The sequence below is a fragment of the Kwoniella botswanensis genome, chromosome 1 (genome assembly GCF_036426115.1).
Source record: "Kwoniella botswanensis chromosome 1, complete sequence".
In the NCBI taxonomy this organism is placed as follows: domain Eukaryota; kingdom Fungi; phylum Basidiomycota; class Tremellomycetes; order Tremellales; family Cryptococcaceae; genus Kwoniella; species Kwoniella botswanensis.
Window position 1 is genome coordinate 8785547 of NC_088599.1, and position 23192 is coordinate 8808738.

The 23192-nt window shown below is 45.0% G+C and overlaps 12 protein-coding genes and 1 non-coding gene across 13 annotated transcripts; 9 read left to right on the forward strand and 4 right to left on the reverse strand.

Annotated features, from left to right (window-relative positions):
* Positions 1-1448: 1448 nt before the first annotated feature.
* L199_003297 (uncharacterized protein) lies at positions 1449-3171 on the forward strand (the record flags this gene model as incomplete). The annotated part of the gene is made up of 8 exons (XM_064889031.1): positions 1449-1670; positions 1730-1890; positions 2086-2165; positions 2242-2457; positions 2560-2642; positions 2704-2746; positions 2816-2896; positions 2972-3171. The coding sequence occupies 8 exons, from the start codon at positions 1449-1451 to the stop codon at positions 3169-3171; spliced, it is 1086 nt and encodes a 361-aa protein (XP_064745103.1).
* Positions 3172-3724: 553 nt separating this feature from the next.
* On the reverse strand, positions 3725-4982 carry L199_003298 (uncharacterized protein; the record flags this gene model as incomplete). The annotated part of the gene is made up of 4 exons (XM_064889032.1): positions 3725-3992; positions 4072-4517; positions 4593-4658; positions 4839-4982. The coding sequence occupies 4 exons, from the start codon at positions 4980-4982 to the stop codon at positions 3725-3727; spliced, it is 924 nt and encodes a 307-aa protein (XP_064745104.1).
* Positions 4983-5423: 441 nt separating this feature from the next.
* On the forward strand, positions 5424-6896 carry L199_003299 (protein disulfide-isomerase domain; the record flags this gene model as incomplete). The annotated part of the gene is made up of 5 exons (XM_064889033.1): positions 5424-5555; positions 5641-5982; positions 6047-6139; positions 6198-6348; positions 6439-6896. The coding sequence occupies 5 exons, from the start codon at positions 5424-5426 to the stop codon at positions 6894-6896; spliced, it is 1176 nt and encodes a 391-aa protein (XP_064745105.1).
* Positions 6897-7184: 288 nt separating this feature from the next.
* L199_003300 (uncharacterized protein) lies at positions 7185-8070 on the forward strand (the record flags this gene model as incomplete). The annotated part of the gene is made up of 2 exons (XM_064889034.1): positions 7185-7730; positions 7867-8070. 2 exons carry the CDS (start codon positions 7185-7187, stop codon positions 8068-8070), a joined length of 750 nt encoding a protein of 249 aa, XP_064745106.1.
* Positions 8071-8339: 269 nt separating this feature from the next.
* Positions 8340-10878, reverse strand: L199_003301 (phenylalanine-tRNA ligase, beta subunit; the record flags this gene model as incomplete). The annotated part of the gene is made up of 10 exons (XM_064889035.1): positions 8340-8623; positions 8698-9079; positions 9142-9547; positions 9607-9666; positions 9719-9788; positions 9846-9960; positions 10017-10286; positions 10416-10622; positions 10708-10818; positions 10876-10878. 10 exons carry the CDS (start codon positions 10876-10878, stop codon positions 8340-8342), a joined length of 1908 nt encoding a protein of 635 aa, XP_064745107.1.
* A 481-nt stretch (positions 10879-11359) lies between these two features.
* On the reverse strand, positions 11360-12050 carry L199_003302 (uncharacterized protein; the record flags this gene model as incomplete). Its single annotated transcript, XM_064889036.1, has 3 exons — positions 11360-11440; positions 11551-11750; positions 11840-12050. 3 exons carry the CDS (start codon positions 12048-12050, stop codon positions 11360-11362), a joined length of 492 nt encoding a protein of 163 aa, XP_064745108.1.
* A 405-nt stretch (positions 12051-12455) lies between these two features.
* L199_003303 (uncharacterized protein) lies at positions 12456-13386 on the forward strand (the record flags this gene model as incomplete). Its single annotated transcript, XM_064889037.1, has 6 exons — positions 12456-12507; positions 12580-12689; positions 12764-12820; positions 12886-12975; positions 13052-13075; positions 13147-13386. The coding sequence occupies 6 exons, from the start codon at positions 12456-12458 to the stop codon at positions 13384-13386; spliced, it is 573 nt and encodes a 190-aa protein (XP_064745109.1).
* Positions 13387-14027: 641 nt separating this feature from the next.
* Positions 14028-16097, reverse strand: L199_003304 (uncharacterized protein; the record flags this gene model as incomplete). The annotated part of the gene is made up of 6 exons (XM_064889038.1): positions 14028-14390; positions 14483-14714; positions 14862-14937; positions 14994-15197; positions 15314-15737; positions 15792-16097. The coding sequence occupies 6 exons, from the start codon at positions 16095-16097 to the stop codon at positions 14028-14030; spliced, it is 1605 nt and encodes a 534-aa protein (XP_064745110.1).
* Positions 16098-16617: 520 nt separating this feature from the next.
* L199_003305 (uncharacterized protein) lies at positions 16618-16866 on the forward strand (the record flags this gene model as incomplete). The annotated part of the gene is made up of 1 exon (XM_064889039.1): positions 16618-16866. The coding sequence occupies one exon, from the start codon at positions 16618-16620 to the stop codon at positions 16864-16866; it is 249 nt and encodes an 82-aa protein (XP_064745111.1).
* Positions 16867-18203: 1337 nt separating this feature from the next.
* On the forward strand, positions 18204-18964 carry L199_003306 (uncharacterized protein; the record flags this gene model as incomplete). The annotated part of the gene is made up of 3 exons (XM_064889040.1): positions 18204-18359; positions 18450-18588; positions 18696-18964. 3 exons carry the CDS (start codon positions 18204-18206, stop codon positions 18962-18964), a joined length of 564 nt encoding a protein of 187 aa, XP_064745112.1.
* Positions 18965-19198: 234 nt separating this feature from the next.
* On the forward strand, positions 19199-19315 carry L199_003307. The gene has a single exon (XR_010449958.1). It is a non-coding gene; the product is annotated as a 5S ribosomal RNA (ribosomal RNA).
* Positions 19316-20726: 1411 nt separating this feature from the next.
* On the forward strand, positions 20727-22548 carry L199_003308 (uncharacterized protein; the record flags this gene model as incomplete). The annotated part of the gene is made up of 11 exons (XM_064889041.1): positions 20727-20880; positions 20951-20964; positions 21019-21084; positions 21144-21228; positions 21287-21357; positions 21467-21502; positions 21569-21713; positions 21783-21916; positions 21994-22162; positions 22251-22337; positions 22394-22548. The coding sequence occupies 11 exons, from the start codon at positions 20727-20729 to the stop codon at positions 22546-22548; spliced, it is 1116 nt and encodes a 371-aa protein (XP_064745113.1).
* A 287-nt stretch (positions 22549-22835) lies between these two features.
* Positions 22836-23192, forward strand: L199_003309 (uncharacterized protein; the record flags this gene model as incomplete). Its single annotated transcript, XM_064889042.1, has 1 exon — positions 22836-23192. The coding sequence occupies one exon, from the start codon at positions 22836-22838 to the stop codon at positions 23190-23192; it is 357 nt and encodes a 118-aa protein (XP_064745114.1).

Consider the following 23192-nt stretch of genomic DNA (forward strand, 5'->3'; position numbering starts at 1 on the left):
TGTGTCTTCGGAGTGGACAATGGATATGTGTATAGACCGCCTCCCTTCTACCTCTCACTGCTCCGATATCGAAGTCCAGACCATACATCCCTTGTGCGCTGACTGTCTTTCAAAAATACTCCACTATCCATGTACGAATAGCTATAGTGCGTTGGAGCTGTTCTGAGGTAACAATGCCTTCGCGAAGTGTACTTGATCATCCAAAGATAGCGAAAGAAAGCATAAAGTGGAATGTGAGAAGTGTCAAATCATAGGGAATATGAAATTGGAATGTATAACTTATTGCGATTGGCGTAACATGCTAGAAGTTCAACACATAAACTCCCTCTGCCTGAGTTGTTCGGCTGTTGACAATAGTAGTTAGTCTTCGTGCTTCGCTTAACGATAGACTGTACTTGCTCATTGCACAGAGATTCGCACATAACATATGGTTGAGGATCAAGTAGACTTTTCACGCCACGTAGCCACTTCACAAATTCTTGAGAAATGGAAGATCAAGGGCGGGTGCTTTGTAATAATTCTAGACTTTACGCCACCCCACAGCCGCCAAGGGATAATAATACCAACAAGTACAAAGCGTTTCTTGCCCCGGCCGAGGAGGGAGAGGCTGCTCGTTACCTTTTCCAAAGGATGTAAAGCATATGCATAGCAAGCTAGCACAAGCTAGGTTAGGTATTCGGTAAGAAATACCGGATGATCCGACTTGTACTTAAACCAATATTCAAATTATACATCGATGTTTCTCTGCAACGAAGCGAAATACCAAATTGACCAATCAATGCATTTACCAATTCCCTGTCTTCTTGTCAAGTGTAGTCAAGTAGTCACAACGATCATCGGACGTACCGGCGGTATCGAAGGACATTTCGTGTATTTACCAATCAATCAACCTGATCCCCTTCCTGAACGATGAAAGGGAACAGACTGTAATTTGCGCAGTAGTCGGTCCGACCAAGAAGCATAAGTGTGGGGTAAACCGCTTTAGCTGTTAACGAGATTTCCAAGTCAGGGTAAAAATAAAGAGAAGCAAGCATCTAGAACCTGAATATCAGTTTTTAGCATAGTTGTGTACGCGTGGTTAAGATTACGAAAAGTGGAGTAAGTAACTCTAAATGGTGGAGAAGGGGATTTGTATTCTCCATTATCAGAAATTGAATGGTAGAGCATGGAGCATGGAGCGCCTTTCTTCTTTATGACAAGGACAAAGGGATAATTTAGGCGAAGTAGATATCATCCGTTGCTATTTGTATAAAAGGCCAGATCAGTATAGAAAACAAATCAGACGAAATTTTTTTCTTTATTGCCTATCAGTCCCCCCCTTCCCATAAACATATATAACCAAGGAATAGTTTATCTCTGATTTCCTTTCATCTTTTCATTCCTTCCCGAGAAAGTTTGTTTCGTTCAACACCCTTCCACGTCCCCACCCCTTACATTGTAATTGCAAGATGTCTCTTCTCAGATCAGCTTTGACCAACGTGTCTCGAACTTCCCTTCGACCATCTCTTCAGCCATCTGCTGTCGGTAGAGTAGCCCTCGCTTCCAGGGGATACACCACTCCCACCCACGTACGAAGGGATAAGAACGGTGATCCACTCGAAGAACACAGAGTAGAGGTCGAACCTAAAATCGCTTCCATCGACGAATCAATCACTTTCGAACATCCCAAAGTGAGTCTGCACACATTCATATTCTACGTACGTATGGCTGACCACTCCCACTTCTGAAGAAATGGGCAGACAAACACCCAGGTCACGATATGACTAAAGGTGATTTCGGACGACACACCAAACGAACGCTCGCTTCTTTCTCGATGGACGGTAAGGTCTGTCTTGTCACTGGTGCTGCTAGAGGTCTCGGTAACATGATGGCTAGAACTTTTGTCGAATCGTGAGGTATTCCGTTTCTGCACATATCGACACCCCACCCTCTATACATCATCTTCACACATATTCTTTGAGGGATATCATCCCTCCAATATGCGTTTTCCCAAACATTCTTTACTTTTCCTACCAAAAAAACTCATCAATTACATAAACCCTAACACACATGGTGTTAACTCTTGGGGAATCCACATCTTTACAGTGGGGCCAACGCTATCGTCCTAGTCGATCTTAAGAAAGAAGAAGCTGAGAAAGCCGCCGAAGACTTGGTCAAGTGGTTCGGTAAGTCTCTCAACCCATATTCACCCCGATCATAACATGTGTGAGACCGGTAATTGACGATCTACGCTGTTCATAGTCGAGAACGGTGAAGCCGAAGAAGGTGAAATCCAAGCTTTAGGTTTAGGATGTGACGTCTCGGACGAAGCTTCCGTTGCGAAAGTATTCGAAACTGTTAAAGAGAAGTTCGGTAGATTGGACGCATGTGTCACTGCTGCTGGTATAGTAGAGAACTACGTCGCTCACGAGTACCCTACTCAGAAGATCAAGAAGCTGTTGGATATCAACATCATGGGTGAGTAATATGATTCATATCGACTTTGATCTTGACCAATGCGGAATCATGCAAGATGTTTTGATGGGACAATTGCTGATATCTTGATTTTCATGCGCTCAGGAACATGGTACTGTGCTTTGGAGGCTGCCAAACTCATGCCTGAAGGTGGATCAATCACCCTTGTTGGATCCATGTCAGGATCTGTAAGTAATCGACTCCCTACTCCCTGAGCAAAGACACTGACTATATACTTCCTCTCGGCAGATCGTCAACGTCCCTCAACCTCAGACTCCATACAACTTCTCAAGTAAGTGGCTGCATCAAAGTCCTATTCATTACACTCGAATGCAGCTGACAACGTGTTGACCCATAATAGAGGCCGGTGTAAGACACATGGCTAGATCACTCGCCGTCGAATGGGCCACCAAAGGAATCAGAGTCAACTGTCTTGCTCCTGGTGAGTCGATACCCGAGTCTCCTCTTATATTCACAGATCACAATTGCTGATATGTGTCCACTATTATGAATTTAGGATACACCTTGACGAACCTTACCAAAGTCATCCTCGATGCTAACCCTGTCTTGAGGGACGAATGGTTACACCGAATTCCAATGGGTCGATTGGCCGACCCATCCGATCTTAAAGGTGCAGTCATCTACTTGGCATCTGATTCGTCAAAGTACACTACAGGCGCTGAGATCGTAGTGGACGGTGGATACACTTGTTTATAAGCTTGTTTGTTGGTGCTTTGGTGCTCGGTCCGAAGGAAAGATATCAAAAGAACAGAAAATGCAATGGACATTGATCAAATCAATCACAATAATCACTCAATGATAGTAATAAAATAGTAATAAATGCAATTTGATCTGCTATATATGTAAGATAGAGATTTAAAGTAGATATTATGGAGACGAAATGAATAAATGTGCACTAAACACATGCAATAATTTGCACTGATGTTAAATGAGCCCTTCGCAGAAACATAAGTGAATTAAGTAGACCAATTTTGATGAAATGGGAGGCAATACGGTTTAAGCAGAATAGCATGTTGTAATGAAGGTTGATGTGAGAGTAGAGCATCACTCTATATCATTCCCAGGTATGCTGAACATAATCAAAGGAACACGGTATGACTCAAGGGAATACAAGCGACCACACCTCAGCTCACATGCACGTCCTATGCGATCAGATGAACCATTGTGTTGACTCAATCACAGATAGGAAATCAATGAATGCATGATGTTCCCTGAAGAATGTCGTACAAGACCCAGACTAAGTAAACATTTACTCGTCATCTTCCTCATCCTCATCAACGGCGATCTTACCAGCCTTGTAAGCTTCGATCTTCTCTTGGATTCTAGCTTGTTTCTCTTCCTTGGTGGATTTAGGAGTCTTGTGTTTCTTAGACTCGGCCTTCCACTTGGCAACATCCTTCTCGGTAGGGGTGAATGATGGGTCTTCCCTGATCTTGGCGTAGGCCTCGGTGTAGATTTCCTCGATATCGGCGGAAGAGACGTCAGCGGCGAGGTATGAAGCGAATTGTTTCTTGAATCTGATAGCATAACATATATCAGTAAAATGATAAATACCCAAGCAAATTGCAAGGGTAATGGACGAGCTAGATGACTCACCGTTCATCATCTTCCTCTTCGAGGGATTCCATGTACTCAGCAACGTGACCACCGTGAATATAGTTTTGGAGGACTTCAGCGTCGATGGCTTTAGTTTCGGGATCGTAACCTGGGAATCTCTTCTCGTTGTGGGGGATGAAGATACCACCATCTGAAGCACCTTTCATGGCACCGAAAACTCTAGCACCGGTTGAGGTTCTTCTAAGACCAACATCGAGGTAAGCCTTGAAAGGTCTTGGCTCATCATCACCTAAAGCTTCGGTCAATTCGAGTTCACCAGTGGGTTCCTCAACACCTTCGTATTTGTCGGCCAAACCTAACTTGGTCAAAGCTCGTCGAGCGACCAAGAGACCGGTAGCGTAACAGGCGGTCCAGTTGGTGAGACCGTGCTCAATACCGTATTTGGGGAGTTCCTTGGAGGAAGCGTGAACGAGAACGGCATCACCCTATTACACAATAAGAAACAAATGTCAATCTTCCGCTGATACTGCTAAGTTTTGAGAGATAAAGATCAAACTCACTTGGATCTTGGCGTAGACGATTTGGCAGATCACTTGCTTGTTGGTGATTCTGACAACGAGTCGGTACTGAGTAAATCAAAGCAAGTTGAGTATCAGTGAATTTGATCTTTTTATCCTTGATAGTATCTTCCTCATCTACACCCTCAATACTTCTGACACTCCCGGTCTTTCTGTGACTGCGTTATCCTGCGTAACTCCATTCCACCGACTGCTCCGTCAAGGTCCATGCAAGAAATCTCTACTCACCTTGGGGGAAGCGTACTTGTTCTTAGCCTGAGAGACGAGCGCTCTTCTAGCTTGGTAGTCGGTCTTACCCTCTCTTCTTCGTCGGGGCTTGACTTGGTACCTGGAGAAGTAGGCGTCGTTCTTTTGGGTCTTGACGAAAGGCATTTTGATCGTCTTTTTAAGGATTGAAGGATGAAGAAGAAGGAAAAGAGAAGTACAGACTTGAGATATTGAATGATACCGATAGCCACGAGAGAGCAACCACAGCAAACCAGCAACGACAGAGACAGAGACAGAGCCAAAGGTTGCATACAGAGAGAGGTGAGGTGAAAATCTCCAATCCGACATTTTTGGTAGATCGGCGTTTCGTTGAAAGGGATATTTCGCCGAAAAAAAGTGTTGGTGGCACCCCAACTGTCTAGACACACTCGATGAATGTATTTACGTAAGTGATGACCTCCACGTCAGTCGTCCACCTAGATCCAGAATACAACTCGCATGTATATAAGCACCAGACCAGACTCATCTGGACGATGAGATACAACTGAGTGCTGACGAAAGCAGTGCGAAGCAACCCCCTGCAGCGACAGACAGTCAGCTCTCATCATGCGTCTCAACACACCCTTGGTCCTGGCCGCGGCCCTCCTACCCTTTGCACAAGCAGGGATGTACGGTCAGCCAGTATTGAACCTCGATGCGAAATCATTCAAGCAGGCCATGTCAACCGAGCATGCAGCGGTGAGTGTCGAGTCACTATCGATTTGTCAGCTACCTCACACAGCTCCCAGTCAACGTCAGCTGATTTGATCCATATGGACTTTAGATGGTAGCATTCGTTGCACCATGGTGTGGACATTGTAAAGCCCTCGGACCAGAGTACACCTCTGCCGCTCAATCCCTCTCACCCCTCATCCCATTCTACGCTGTTGACTGTGACGATCAGAAGAACAAAGGTCTATGTGCGGAATATCAGATCCAGGGCTTCCCAACTATCAAGGCTTTCCCCAGAGCTGGAAAGGGAGCTGCAAGGGATTATCAAGGTGAAAGAAAGAAAGGTGCTTTGATAGAATATGCAAAATCCTTGGTACCGGACAGAGTGAAGAAATTGAAAATGGATAGTAAAGGTGGGAATGAAGATAGGATTATACAAACTTTCTTGGAAGAGGTGAGCCGAGCTCCTTTCGCCTTGTTGGTTGATATAGCAATGTTTAGCTGACAGGCATGGGTAGAAACCCACTTTACCACATGTATTACTTATACATCCTTCCGCACCTTCAATACCGTTCTTGTGGAAAGTTCTAGCTCACAGATTATCAGGCAAAGTAAGCTGAGTTCTTGTCTTAACGACTGTACAAATTCAGCTTACAATATAAACTGTAGATGCACCTCGGTTTTGTCCGTGATACCACTTCCCATTCTTTGATCTCGTCACTCGGTATATACGACTCGGCAGATACTACGAAAGACGCCACTAGAGTCGTATCATGGCCTGCTGAGGCCACGTCCAAGGAGGGCTTGACAGAGTACGAAGGTGAGTCAGTGAATCAACCAAAGACCAAAGGCACAGACAAAGTGAATCAAAATCATCGGTTGACTTCTCTTGTGCTGTGTGATATCATAGGAGCAATGAAATTCAACGCATTACTCGAATGGTTACAGTTCCAACTTACCGGTGAGACTTCCACGACGAACGATTCGGAGAAAGTCCAGCGGAAACCAGTCAAGATACCTGAACCTATCACCTCTGCGTACGACTCTGAACCTGAACCTGCGGAAGAACGTTCAGTGAAGAGCGAAGCTGCTGCCAGGAGGGCGAAATTGGACGAAGCTGAACGAAGAGATAGAGAGAGAAGGGAAAGGGCAGCTGCGAAGAAAGCTGCCGAACAAGCATCAGAACACGGAAGTGGGACTGTTGATGATGCTCCAGATGCTATTCCCCAAGAGGCAGTGGATGCTCAGCAGGTGACTGGAGCAGAAGCGTTCAAAGAGGAAGCTGCTGAACCTGTTCCGGAGCAGACGGCAGAATTGCAAGATGAGGAAACGGTAGAGAAGACTGCTATACCTCATGAGGAGCTGTAGGGTAATGATCGTTGGCGGGTGTATCAGGATGATAGTGAACATATGCATGCTTGTTATATCTTGTCATGATTGATATCTTACCATGATTCCGGTTGTGAGTCACCATATGTTGTTGACACGGGAGATCCGGCGGAAGTGTTTTTGTTTTGCACGCATTCAAGATTTCGACATGTTGAGATTTCGAATTCGTGACCCTCCTCTTCTTCGTATGCTAACAAGATTCATCATCGTCTAGTATTCATAGGATCACAACAGATATATAAAAACCCAGATAGATCGTCGTTCGACATGTCATTGCCTATCTTCGCGCTTCGGACATGCCTGAGATGTCAGTCAGTATACCCTCGTGTGGCCTCAGCCTCAACATCGACCGTTACTCGATCGATGACATCTTCCAATCGATATCTCAACACAGACGTCGATACCTCATCACAGTCAGATAAGAAGATCAATACATGGTTCCTCAATCAACCATCTGGACCTCTTCCTCTTGCCTCTTCATCAAAACGAGTTGAATCTTCCCCACAGATGTCACCATCATCCGAAGATACACAATCTATACCCTCTATACCTACGTCCACACCCCCAATCCTGCTTCCCCTCCATACCTTTCTCACATCATCCACAAGCGAAGCTTCCGACGTACTTCATCGACATACTGTCCAAGTGTACGATACTACCTCCCTATCGCAGTATCTAGACGAGAGGGGCCAGGGAGATTTGGTGAAAGGTGAAGAAGGTTCCGGCGGATGGTATGATTGGGTTATAACTGTTCAGGTGAAAGGGAGGGGAAGGGGGGTGGTAAGTAGAGGAGATGGAGTGCTGAGAAGATGGGTGAATGGATTTTTCCTCTCCACTTGAACATCTCTTCGGGAAATTTTCACCTTTCCTCTTTGCTGAGAAGATAAGATATGGTATGATAACTAGCATGAACATCGACTGATATTTCTTCCTGCTTGTTCCTCTTTAGCTTCTCAAAAACCCACTTCATCCTTCCATACCGGCCTCACCACATGAATATCCCAAAACACCCCGTATACCCCCTGACTCAGATTGGTCCATCGTCCCTCTCAATCTTGGTCCAGATGCCGAGTTCAGAGCGTGTGTGAATCTGTTGAGTGAGGAGGGGGCGAGCAGGTGGAAATTGGATGAACTCTGGAAAAAAGCGCAGTAGTCAGATTAGATTGGTAGAATAGAGAGCGATAGGATCATCATCTAGATGAGATATTTTGGGGCTGAGATCGATAGATCATAGACGCTGTGCCTAAACAGCATCGGAACTTCCGCATATCCACCCAAACAGCGCAATTTTTATAGTCATAACATCTTTCATCAACCACCAAAGCCATGTGCTCGACTCTAGAACGCTGAATGCTCATCGCATATGATATGTATCTCATAAAATGCATCTACTATATCTACTATCAATCTCACGATCTACTTCTATAACAAAGGTTCCACGTCAATCTCAAGCGACGAACAAGGTCTAGTCAATTCAAAGTTATTAAGCACCGTAGGATGTAAGATACCAAGTGAACCAATGATGATATCCCTTGACCATGGTTTACCTTCTTCGGAGGAAGAGGGCAAAGCTGATTTGAGAGTTGAGGCAATGGTGGATAATGGTCCTTCGGATGATGGACCTGAGGGAGTAGGTTCGGTAGGTTGGACATTGGGTTTGGGTCGGTAGTATACTGATGCGGCTCGACCAGGCAAGTATGTGGGGTCTAATCCACAAGTCAGATCAGCGATCAGTCAATCACTCTCACTGATGCAAAAGCGAACAGGAACCTTGACTCACCCTCTGAAGAAGCAATATAGTATCCATACTTTCCACTACTCTCCCTCTTCTCCAAGAACGGCACACCGAGCACTTGCATGACCCTATCTAACAATCCATGGGTAACTTCAAATCCAGATTTCTTATCCATGTAAACCGCACATAATCTTCTGTAATTCTTAGATTGTCTCTCTGATTTGTGATCTTGAATGGCCACATCGGAACATTCAAAGATCTTCATGGGCAACGCTAAAGCCTTGTTCTCCCGTACCGTCTTCAACATACCGGGTAATAAGGAAGTTCGGACTACTTGGTATTCTAAAGATTTAGGGTTGGCAAGGTGGATTGCGTAATGTCCTGGATCAGGTCGGTTGAGCCATGCGAAGTTCTCATCGTGAGAGCACTGTTGTTCACATACATGTCAGCGTCAAAACACACCAGAATGATCTTTGAGTATGTACTCACCAAGATCAAAGGCAAAGCCTCGATCCATCCAGCCATAGCACATTCTTTCCTTATCAAATCACCCAACCTGTTCACGGGGAAGGCCTTCGCAACAGTATTGGTAGTAGGCATAGATTGCGGGAGGTTATTGAATCCGTAAGCAATAGCTGCATCTTCCATGATATCACACTCGTGGAGGATATCAGGTCGGGTAGGCGGTACTTGAACGTCGAGGGCATCAGCATCAGAAGTGGAAGGTGTAGCGGTCAATGACATTCTGGTAAGAAGAGTGCAGATCTCTTCTCGAGTATGGGTGAGACCAGTAGCAGCGTTGATATAGGATGAAGAAGCCGTCGTGGGTCGAGGAGCAAGAGGAGGGGAGAGGTGGGATGAACCATCAGGCAAAATGATTTTGACGGGTTCGATACTGCATGAATCAGATGGTCAATTGAAAGCGAAGTTCGCCACGCAATCGCTCCAACTTACGTGAAGGGAATTTCAGTGTACTCGGCGAACATGGTTGAGATCATGTTAATGACGATGTCGCTATCAAATCTGGTCAGCCACAATACGAGTAGACCATATAAGATTGGCGTACAGTTTGGTCTTGTCAGTGGCGGTTGTATCAATGAAGATGTTTTTCGTTTTACCAGCGATGATCTTGGAGTCTGCGTAAGTATCTGATTCAGTATTCTTCTTGATGCAGATGGTCATGAATCACTCACGTTGCGAGTTGATGATGGGAGGCATAGACAGAACTCTATCTTTACTATCATAGATGATAGGGTAGGCAGGAGCATCTCTGATGATGTTGAGGTATCTGCCAAGGTGTCGGTCGGTCTAGATCAACACGATCAGCATGATGTGGTTACGAAGGATGATGTGATGTTGCTTACCTCATAAACACCCATCAACTCCTCAGCCGTATACTCCTGATCCTTGTTCAATGGCGCAAACTTGATCTTCTTTGGATCTTTACACATGTACCTGAACGGTCCCTCGATAGTATCCAAATCATGTGTACCGATAGCCACAAATTTACGCTGTCTACATAGATTCTGGTGTAACTTGTCTTGCAGGTCGATGAAGCTCTCGTACTCTAACTGGTTCATTGGTCGGGATAGTCGGAGGATGGCCGAGGCGAAGTATGGTCGGAGAGGTGAGGTCTATAGGTTGCAGCGATTAGCATATCGCCAGAAGAATAGCATGATGATGAGATCAGGAGAGGTGAGAGACAATGTTGACTTGTCCAGTACGTGGCCAAAGTGTTTGAGTGATATGAAAGCTATACTTACCGAAGCTTCAACGTAAACCTCCTGCAACTTGTCTGGCACTGACAAAGTATACGTCGGAGGCTGTTCCTTCTGCAAGAAGATCCTCAAAGATCTGGCTAAGCCTTCTAAACAGAGCAGGTCGTATCGGTTTGCTGGGATCTCAATTTTCAGTTGAGGTGGTGGGGTGGGTAATCCCTTTGCTCGAGCCTCTTCTACATCTTTGGTTGTCTGGACACAGATGATGAGTATGATTCTTATATAGCGGATTTGATTGCGGTGTACACGTTATTGCCGGAAGGCAGATATAACTTACATCTTCATCAAGCTCAATACCAAAGTCGAAACACAGCTCGTCGAACTCATGAGTGGTATATTCCCTTTCTAACCTCCTGTAAAGTTCGGCTTTGTCTACGGTGATAGTGGGCTAAAAAAAAGTGGTTGTATGAGCTCTACTCGGATCAGACTCTGATTGCCCGCTCACCATTGTGCTACTCTACTGTCGAATGGCTGGATAGCAGAAGGTTAGCTTTGCTTTTGATGATAAGTTCTGTGAGATGTATCGGATGAGATAAAAGTTGAAATTGGGAACAAAGTGGACGAACGAGTCAGGTCGACGTCGAAGTCAGTTTCGGATTACGGAATCAAATTTGGATAGAAGTGACTATCGCAAACTCAACCCTGTCTTCTTCATCCCACAATCGCATGCATACAGGGGTACAGAGGGATGCACGGATGAAGAGGTATCATGCACTGGATCGAGAACATGACTGGGTAGAAGATAGTTATTGCCGAACAAAATGAAGCAAGAAAATGCATGATATCAGATATATCAATTGAAACCCCCCTCGGGTTATTCCACCAAAGTAGGTGGATAACTTTTTTTGAAATATGATTCTCATCTATATTATCATTATCTATCCCCGCGTCCGCCTCTCCTACACATCTTTCATTGGACAGCCCACCGTCTACTCCTTGACCTTGTATCCTACGAGATTTCTTCGTCCGACAATCTCACCGATTTTGAAGATACCGTAAGCCTCAAGAGCCTGTTGGTCGGAGTAGATAAACGAAAGAGGGGAAGAGGGGAAGATGTAGTTCACTCAATCAGTATTTGGATCTCATTGATATCGTTCGATAGTACGATGGCAAGACTCACAGCAACACCCAATCCAGCCCATGCACCAGTTTTCAACAAATCCCTCCAGTAACCTAAATTCGAAGCTCTCGACCAGATTTGGGAGTAGGCTCTGGCCCAAACGGCAGTATCGAGGGGTGGAGATAGTTTCTCAGCTTGCCATACTTGCTTGGCTACTGATGCTACCACTTTCGAGTTGTATACGAGTGGTTCTCTGTAGCCTGATACGCAGAAGGCAAACAAGGAGACAAACAGATGCGTAATCAATAAGCTTATTCTCGTTTCCCCTACCAATTTGAACCCCACTCACCACCAAGAGCAGAACCGACTCTTTCACCCAAGGGTCCAGCTACCTTCTTGACAGTAGCGGCAGTTTGGTTGTAAGCCTTTTGAGCCCCCTCGACGGCTTTTTGCACATTAGGGTTGTTTAATGGGGAAGAAGAGGATGAGGAGGAAGAGGAAGAGGAAGAGTTGAATCGTCGACCGACAAGTCGGGTGGCTCGGACTACTTGAGGTCTCATTTTGGGTAAGTTGAACAAGGATATGGTGAGAGGAGCTGAGATGTTATTGCGTATACATCCATCCATCCATCTATCTATCTATCTCATGTTACCAGGAATGGGATGGCTCGGAATGGTAACGCGATGAGAAAGAATGGGTGGTACCCGTAGTGCGAGTGACGGAATTAACCGGTGTAACGACGAGTGTGGCACTCGTACTGCATAGCATGATACCATACCACATGCGTTGATGAAGCTCTATGTCTGGATGCCTGTTACCCTGAATTGCAAGGTGACCGATGGCGTCCACTCGTATCAATCTGTCACGACCTTCTACATCTTTCTCTCTCCTACACCTACCTCATCTTCCTCATCTCCCTCTCTTCATACATTCACTCTATAATCCAAAGCACAAAATAAAGCAAAATGAACAACCCAGCTGTATCCAACTTGCTCATCTCCCTCGGTGCCATGCAAGGTCAGTGTAGCTGATCCAATCTTCCTCCGGTTTTTCTTAGCTGATACATGGCATTTGCTGTCGTCTGACCAGTGGCCCGAAGGATCCCAATGGATGATCCTCAAACTGTCAACTACCTTCGTATCGGATACGTGGCAAGTCAAGCTATCTCGTTGGCCATCTACTACTACATTACCCTCAAGGTGAGTCAACTGTGTTCCCCATGTCATTTTTCAAGTAGGCATCTAGCTGACGCTCTGGAAATACACGTATTTAGATCAGAAAGAGAAATGATCTAACGGTCTTGAAATACGTCAACCCAGCTCCTCCTATGGTCAGTTGATGAAGAGTATCTCTAATATTCAACGAGGGAACTGAGCTGATATATGTGGACTACAGAATCCCGATGCTAAACCCGAGCTGGTCCAAACTACCGTCAAAGATTATGATCTCGCTGAAGTTGGTAAAGCCATCAAGAGTTTGTTTGTGGTGAGTATCAGCTTCGTCTGGAGTACCGAACTTTGACCCGAATGGATAGCTGACTTCTACAATTCGTCTGTTATAGTCCCTTGCATTCATGGCTTTCCTCGTGAGTCTCAACCGGCTTTTACCTCTCTCCTGCTGTCTTTGCAAAAGCTAATTTGAATCCTTTTATTACAGCACGGATACCTTAAATACACTCAACCACTCTTCATCCAAGGTCTTATGGGACTCAAATCAACTCTCGAATCCAACCCTGCTAAATTACATCTGTGGGGTAAGAAGGCCGAAGGTGATTTGGCGAGACCTTTCAAAGCCGGTGGTGGATTATTGGAATCTTTGACTGGTAAAGCATCTGGACCCCAGACTGACGCTGCTTCCATCAAGGCAGCAGAGAAGGCTGGAGGAAAATCTGAATAAACTGATCCAATCAGTGAGATGGATGGTCGCAAATGGACCTAGCAGATGAATTTGACCTGAAATATATAGGGTTGTGGCTCGTGGAAGGTATTTGTTTTAAGGTAGATAGGGGATATGTAGATGTTTGAACTCAGGATAAAATGTAGATGCAAACCATACATACATACTAACATCATCATGAATGGATTATCATGTTTGATGCTCTCGCTCACAAGATTACGAGTTCCAGGGATTGATGGCGGATGATATTGATTTCATATTCATGCAAGAGAATCTAGTATAGTATGAAGCAAGACCTGATGAACCATGATCTACTGATAAATAAACAAACACCTAATCTCCTTTCGAAGCTACTGTACTACCGAAGACTATCGAAGCGGAACCAAGGTGTTGGAAATTTTGTGTTATGACAATCAACAAATTTATGAAATGGATTGGGTTAAGCGAAATGCAAAGAATGCCAATTAATCATCACATCTTCATATCTTCTAAGATCTTGTAGTGGATTGCATTAATGTGTGAATATAACCCAAATCTCCGGTTCTGCGTCTTCTTTCGTTTTATGCGATTCGCTTATTATTTTCTGAATAATCTGTTAATACAACCTTTCTTGGTGCTAAATTCGCACTCTCATCTTATCATCATTGATGCCCCTGGCCTTGCCCTTGTGAACCACCTAATACATCCCTCAATCCACCACTGATCTTCCTTCCAGCGGTCCCGTAACCCGGTCTTTCAGACGTATATGAGCTGTTACTCAATCCTCTCGGACGTGAGTAAGGAGTCGTCGTTCCTGATGCAGTAGGCGGAGGGGAGAACGATAGAGTTTGGGTAGGAGGGGAGAAAGGTGAGTTGAGAGATGTTTGCGAGAAAGTCCTATGCGGATGAGGATGTGGGTATTCGCCCGCTGAAGGTGTTGGAGGAGGAGGCGAAGAGATGGAAGGGCGGGATTGACCTTGAGATGCTTCTTTAAGGAGGAATTCGACGAACAGGTTGGAGAATGACTGGGAGGGTGGTATTACGCAAAATTCAGCCCAATGGTACATTTGATGATCGTTGAGAAAGGTTAGTATGAGTTGAAATTCGTGCAACTCACCTCATTCATAGCAGCTTCCTCCTCTGCTGTCCTCTCCTTCTCCTTCCCACTTGCTCTCCTACCCTTACTTTCCACAGCCAGATTGGTCCCTCCCTTACGTTGTAATCCCGCTTTCTCACGCTCGTTCTCGTCCCACGACAAGATCGTCGACAGTAAGGATAACATTTCGAACCGTTTCGTATCACCTCGAGATGTAGTGAGGAACGAGAGGAGGATGTTCGTGACCAGACGACTATAGTAAGGGGACAAGGTTTAATGAGCACCGAGGAACTCTCAATCCGAAATCATATATGGCGATTGATCATGAAAGTGTGCGGTTGAATGATCTGATTCGTGTCTGTTTCGATTTCAAGGGCAAACCACTGAGAATTCCACTCACCGATCAACATTATTATCAGAAGAGTTCTTCCGTAACCTCCTCAACGCTTCTGTCAGATGTTCGTTATTCACCACGGCTACAAGGCCCATGAGATCAGCTTGAGCATCCCTTGAGGAATATTAGCAGACCCACCATCATGCCTTAATTTCCCTATCAACACATTCTTCTCCCTCAATTCTCTCTCCAGTTGCCCCACTTTACCGGCACTCGACGATACTTCGCTCAATCTAGTCTCGGCATTTGCGCAACGTAATTTGTATTCTGATAGTGAAGTTGCCGCTAGACGTAACTGGGTTTCTAGTTCGGTCGTTGCCTGACGCAGTTCCGAGTCTTTGGCTGTTACCACATTAGGTTTAGTTAGCCACACTGGACATCACACAATGAAAAAAAGATAAGGAGAGTTTAGAGACAGACAGGAGTGATACGATGGATATAATGTAGCATAAACCTACCAATTTGGAATTCTTCCAGTACTTCCTGTAGATTCATTGCTCTCTGTCTCTCCTCTTCTAACTCTTTCAACGTTTGCTCCAATCTGCTTTTTTCATCACGCTGATATCTCTCTATCAATCTCAGTTCATCTTCTATCGACTCTCTCTTCTCCCTTTCTCGTCCAGCTTCCACCTCCCATTCTTCCCTTTCTATCCTCAACCTTTCCATCTCGCCCCTTAACTCCCTCATCTCCCTAGTCAAACTCAGTACGTCCGACGACGACGAGTCAGATTGTGAACGAAGTTGATTGAGCTGAGTGGTGAGGTTGGTAGATTCCTGCGAGGCAGATGATAGTTCCGCTTGCAAGGAGCTGAGCGTCTCTTGTAATGCGCTGTTTTCAGAGGTGAGGACGTTGATTGTATTTTCACGTCTATCAAGTTCTTCCTATATCATTATCCTTCATCAGCTCTATCCTTAATTTCCTCCATTTAAACTTACAGCGTCTTCCTTCAATTTGTCTCCCAATGTATTCCTCATAGCTGTCAACTTCCCCAATAACCCTTTATACTGATTCGACAATTTATCATTCTCATGTCGGACTGCAGCTAATTCCTGCTCGAGCTCAGCTATCCTCTCTTGAGGATCATCACTGTGATTGTGGTTCTGAGAGCCATTGACACTTGGTGAAGATGCTTCGGCCTTGGGGTTGGGGTCAGGAGATGTAGGGTTGGAAGATGATGATGAAGGTCCCGCTTGGTCGTTGTTACCGTTCGTCGGTGCTACTGCTGCGCTTGAGTCGGACATGATGATGTCGCTGTCTACTCGGTGGGAGTGCTCAACGTCGCATCAGCTATGGATCTCTTCTGAGTGGTCGTCTGTGATATTCGATACTGGTCAAGCTATATTACGCTATATATGTTGTCAGGATGAGTATGAGAATATTGTATGAGCTGGAGTGAAAGTGGTGGTGGTGGTGGTGGTGGTGGATGTCTGAATTTACGTGATGTTACACGCGGTCACGGTCATCTCCACTCCCAGTGGCTGTCATCAATCAACACATCTGACAGAGGCAGTCAGCTCATGCATGCATGGACAGCGGAACAGCGACTAATCCATTATCATGATCATACTTATCATACTGAAAGGCATGGTCACCCTCCTCTGACATCTGACACGGAAGCAGACTCTTTACGCAAAAAGTAGTGTGATCCGAGTGGCCTGCTCAGACCCCAATAGAACTCTTGAAATTATACTGCCGCCACTCGCCCGCTTGCTCAACAATCTACACCAAATGTCTACCTGGATCTAGCAAAGCAAAGGTCATATGACTGCCAGAGTCACACCCATTATTAAGGTTCCTACCGATACCATCACCTTGCCAATCGTCGCTCTCCGGCTTCACAAGCCAGACGAAGCGTTCAGATCCGCTGTATCGCCCGCTGAAGCAGTAGCCGTGTATTTCTTAAGTGCGGCAGCTTGGATGGAATTTAGACCAGCAGTGACGGGACGATCGTATGACCCGCCTGAATCCACCACAAGGAGTGAGATACAGGATGCCATCCTCGAGGTTTAGATTATGATCAGACTCACATCATTTTGGTAAGTAACTCCTTGTGCCAGACAGAGGTGAGGGACAAGGATTGAGAATAGAAGAAGTCAATACAAAAGGTTTTTGTCGTTGATTTTGAGTAATAGTGGGTTGATGGCACGGTAACCATCTTTCAATCCTGCTGAATCTATTCGTTCAGTCCTGCTGGTTAGTATATCATGAGCATCCCATACAGGGGAAAGCGTGGAGATCATGTACATGATACTGCATTCCATATGCCTCCTGTCAGTAATCTTCAGAATGAACACGTCCGTCATTTGATTCATCAATGAGTGATCCGACGAAGTGAAGCACAGATAGATGAAGGATGATGATACGGTGCCCGAAGAAGTATATGGTGACTACCGTGTCTGCTATTTGCCTTTCGACTCTCGACTAGAAGGAGACCATATTATGATTAATTGCCTTCTAATCAGTCCGGGTGAACTGTCCGTTCACTCGTCTCTGTCTCTTGTAAATCACTGTCACAGTCTCAACAACATCTGTCTCATGAACATGGCTTTACGTTCGACATTCAACCAGCCGGGTATCACCTCGTGCCCTCGTAGCGATCAACGGAGAAACCGAAAAAAAACTAGCTTTATAGTTAAAACCTCCATAGCTAGACATATTGTCGTTCAGTGCGACACCCGATGAGGCTTAATATTTACTGCTACTGAATCAAGCTCAGTGATGAGTGATCGCCCTGCCTGATGGCGCATATATCAAGTCGCACAAAGCATGTGAAACCATCACTCTTCGAATTGCTCGGATCAATCCGGTAGATTCGATGCTTGTCGTTCGCTTTTCTATGACAGAGTAATGAATATTGAAATCTTTCCAACCAGCCATATCATTGATCGGTTCCATCCGAACAGAACAGAATAATAGTTCACTAAAGCTAACACAAACAACGAAGTGACGTCTACTATGAGACACCAATGTCGATCGACTATCATCGACGAAAGACTCCTGTCATCGGTCAACCTATCTTGGTATATCAGTTGCAGTGATTGTTCGATCGCGCTAAGATCCGAATAATGTAACCTATCAACCTGTACTAGTCTATTGAAGATCGATATTACTTTCCTCAAAATGAAGGTTAAAAAAGTGAGACCAGAAGAGACATACAAGTCATGTCGACAGATAACAGGCAATCTGTACAAGATACATATAGACAACAATGTGACGACATGATTAGCCCACTCGAAATATCTGCATTCTCACCATAGACTGCATCTTGGTCGAGTGGAAGTGGAAGCGGTTGCTGCTGGAGGATCCACCCATTTTCAAGCCGTCTTTCTCCGTCTTCTACCTCGACGATGTGGTTTAACCCTTTCATTGTCATCCTTTCCATGGCTCTATGGTGTATACCCGCTTCTGGATCAGCAATACCAGTTCCAGTCCCAGTCCCAATGCCAGTACCGGCTCCAGCTTCAAGAGGTACCAGTACTCTGAAGCAAGCTACGAGGGATCAGGTAGGTTCATCGTACTTGTTCTGTTCAACAGTCGGTGCGAGTCCCATCTGACCCCGCGCAGAGCTGAGAAACTTTGATTTGATCATTTAGATAATCGCAAGGAATAAACGACCATATAAACGAGCCGCACCGTCACCTACACCCGCTCCTTCAACTGTTACCTCAGACGACCTGGATTACGGTTTATACTTCTCTGGCTCAGGTGTGATCGAGACAGATAGTAATCCTGGTGAGTTAACCTCATTCTTACACTCGGCAATGATTATTGGCATGACGGCCATGGCCCCAGGACTTGCTGATTTTCCTTTTTTTTCTTTTTTGTGTCGTTGGTGGTAGGTAACAATGTCGCTGGTAAACCACCCGTTACGATAAATATACCCGGTACAACATCTCAGAACACTGCTATTCAGAGATGTGCAGATCAAACTTTCTCTCTTTCAGGTGTATACTATCAATTCCAAATCTACTTCGATCAACCTACCGCAGGGAATGGGGATGGCACGTGGATCTGTACTTCTTATTATAATGGGAATTCAAATCCGACATATTTCAATGTTCAGAGAGCCACTGCGTCACCTATATTTGGATACACAAGGAGTAATTAGGTAGATCCGGGATTCATTATCAACATCGTTAAGATCTTATAGCTTATAGCACAACTGGACATTTTAGATGCAGACTCAAGTTGATTGAGATTTTGAATCGTTTAGTAATATATCGTGGACACAAGAAGGACAATGCATACTGTAATCATCCTATCCGACCTCTCGCTAACTGAACCTAGAAGATAAACCCTCTGAGATTCGAGGTCCTATCGATTTATGCTGGAGACTTTCATCTACGGTCATAGGATCTAGAAAACGCCGCATCCCGTCAGCTCTGCGCAGCTCTAAGCTGGATATCGCTTGGTTAGTACCAAAGTGGGGGACCATTTGGGAATCCCAAGTACTGTAGTTTTTGCTGATTCGTTATCTGACTACCTACCTACTGATTTCACACATGTGAAATCTCTCGTTCAGTGAGTGAAGTGAGTGGTAGGTAAGTGCATATAGTTTGCCACACAAAAAGGTATTTTTCGGTAGTCTCTCGATACTGCAAATGGACTGATACTGGGATAATCCTTGATTCATCCGTATCTGGATTATAATGCCCAGGAACCGGGGTACTTCAACAGTCCGTCACCCCTCACCATGTTCCGTAATCTCGACTTGTCGAGAAAGCTAAAGCTTTAATGAGGAGTATTGACGAAGAGCGACTCTCACATCTAAAGACATAATGGGTATATTCCTTTTTCTGGGATCAGCCATACTTCATTGCATATACCCGTCGGAATGTTAACCCCACCAAGGGAGGCCGGCGCATCGATCCTTCTAATGCCACATACCAAGAGACCCAATGCACAAGCGATACGCTCGTCACATTGTTTGAAGAGTATAACATATGTCGCTAAAAAGGTGGACAATACATGAATAGCGGATTGAAGATTACGGATTTGACCGGAAAAATCACGTGCCACAAACACATCGGATTGGCAGAGTCAAGTTGTATGGTCGGTTTTTGATTTACTTCCTCAATGCCATTCATGGATCAGTTATTGACTATTGTGTGCGTCTGTATTGCGCATGGACTCAAAGATCGATGAAACGGTGCGATTGGCACTGCATGTCAAAGGTCAGTTTATCGTTTCCAAGCGTCAGTGTGAAGTCGATCAAATCAGTCAATCAAGATGAAACGTCCAATGTGGCATTTGACTTCTGATCTGGACTTGACTTGTTGATGGGTCTATGTTCCTGTGAACCTGAGCCAAAGCATACAATCTTTCATCAGTCCGCAAGCAAGATGATACAGGCACCGAACAATCTCAGAACAATCTCATTGTTGTGCTAACCATCGAACAAACGTTCACCATCCTTTAGTGGATTACAGTAAATTGAAGTTGCAGGGTGCTCCTTTGATTGACTGTTGTGAAGTGTTGTTCCTTCTTTCAGGTCGAGGGTACTTGACGACCAACATCGGTAGAACAAGTTCTTAAAGCTAAACTGTGGATTTAGGCTTTCGGATTGATAGGGAAGGGGATGAAACCCAATCTGATAACGGGATGGTACTTGAACATATATGTGCATGCATGTTTGGATGCGTCATCATATCTAGATATGTAAACTGAAGAGGAGACCTGGAAAGGTATATTAGCTGCATATCACTCCAACACCATTGTTCTTTCTTCTATCTTCTCCTCAGTATCAATTCGATCTTCTTTTGAAACTTTAAACTTCAAACTTCGCACATTCCTTCAATTCCAGCGTACTTACATTCCTTCAACTTTTATTGACTAGAAGAACTCTTCCTATAACTTATACCAATACTATGATGGGCTATAAACATTTGATCTCCATTCTTCCTTTACTTGCTACTTGTTCAGCATTCGTCATTCCTCCCGAATCGAATGTTTCTAGAAGATGCGTTAGTACTATCGGAAGTTACGATGATGTCGAAGATGCCGTCGCGAGTGGATGTGACATCGGTATGTTTCCCTTCACTACCATCAAGCACGGTACAGAACACCTGGACTGATGTGGGCATATTTTTGCCAGAACTCGGTGCTATCGTAAGTCACCTTCCAAACAAATGAACACATTTGATGCTGATGATGAGTTGTCAGACCGTTCCTTCCGGTGAAGCCTTGGATCTCTCCAAATTGGGTTCAGGGACTAGCGTTACAGTCACTGTGAGTAACTCCTCGAGCTATCATCTGGTATACAATGATTGACATATTGCCTTACATAGGGTGACGTAACTTTCGAGGGAGGTGTCGAATGGGAAGGTCCAATGTTCCTCATCGGCGGTTCCGATATTACTTTCAACGGTGGTGGTGAGTTGCATCGTTTCAATTGACAATCCTCAAATTGATGCTGAGACTGCCACGGTAGGCCATACTTTCGATGGTCAAGGTGCTAAATATTGGGATGGTAAAGGTGGTAATGGAGGAAAAACCAAACCTGTGAGTCCCGCATCACTACAAGCCTCAAATGTCCGAAGATTTACCCATCCTCAACTGATCCCATACTCAATCGTAATATCACCTTGCTGATACATATTATACTGGATAGAAAATGATGAAAGTCACCATGGGCGGTACATTCTCCGTAAGTATACATCAGCCCTCTGATCAAGTAACAACCAAAGCTAATGGTTTCATTTTCCCTTTTCAGGATTTGACCGTTCTCAACGCACCAGTCCACGTATTTTCGGTCGGCAACAAGACCCCACTTACCATCAAGGGAGTTACGATCGATAACAAAGCTGGATTCGAATTGGGTGACGATGGGGAGACACTCGCTCATAATTCAGATTGCTGTGGGTGCACCCAGCCCAGATCTTTCACCAGTCAAGACGTGCTCTTCTACTGATTTTTATTTCCTTCAGTCGACGTTTCTGCTACCGATACCACACTCGACGGAAATACATGTATCAGCATTGATGATTGTCTTGCTCTTAACAAAGGGTCAGGAATCGTTTTCTCCAACAACATCTGTCAAGGGACTCATGGGATCAGTATCGTAAGTTTACCATTAGGTGACTCTCAAGGGTCATGTGTACTAACCCTCCGCCATGAATGGATGAACGAATGATTTAGGGATCCATCAAATCCGATGCTGTTGTTTCCAACGTCAAGATTTTCGGAAATACCGTTGATGGCGCAGATAACGGGTTGAGAATTAAGACTATCGCCGGTGCAACCGGTGGATCAGTATCGGACGTTACTTATACTGATAACAAGATTACCAATGCTCTAAAATACGGAGGTCAGTATTCCATCGTCCGTGATACACATACGATCCACATTCCATGATTTGGTGGCTGATCTGTATGATATGATATGTTCTGATATAGTGGTGATTCAACAAGATTACGAGAATGGCAGTCCAACCGGTGAACCTACGAATGGGATTGAAATCAGTAATATCGTATTTGATTCTGGTAATAGTGAGTAAAACCTCTCTTTACACGTGCTGGAAGCTCTTACTGACCATAAGGTACAGCCGTGGAGACTGCCAGTGATGCCAAATATGGAGTCTACGTACTCTGTGGAGATGGATCCTGCACAGGTAATTGGGACTGGAGTGGATTGACTGTTTCAGGTGCGGAGAACGCTATCTCTGGTGATCCTCCCATTACTGGATTCCCTTAAGTCGCCTTTCCTCTGATATCAGCTTGAGCAGATATGAGGACGATACGTAGATCGGTTATTGGATGGAGCACCTGCTGGACTCGTAGCTTTATATACGTACATATGATTTGATTTGATATGCTATCTTGTAAAATAACCTTTCATCTGAGAATGCCGCTCACTCTCTCGCCTGACGTCATTGTCAATCTCCAGGTCAGTAACCTACCGCAAAAAAAAAACGAGATCGTTCATTCAGAGTACATCTTCCTGATATTGCATCGCAACACTATGTAGACCATAACCATAATATGTCCGATACACAACCTACGACATCCAAAGAAGACCGCCAAGCATACCTCTCAACGCTCTATACCCTCCTATCCCACCTGAAATCCTCCGAATCAACCATCTGTCCCTCTCAAATCCCACGCTCACTACACGATTCCGATCCTTCGCGATATCCAGACTGGAGGAGCCTCATGGATCCTGTCAGGGAGGTGGTCTGGGAAGAAGCTAGGGAGGGGAGGGTGGAGGTAACACAGAAAGGCGAGGCCAGGAGGTATGAGGATAAAGGGGACCTTAGGGGGCCAATAAGGGTTAGGAGGGGTGAGAAATGGGATGAGGGGTTGGTAGAGCGGTATACCTCCGGAAACGGATCTGAATGA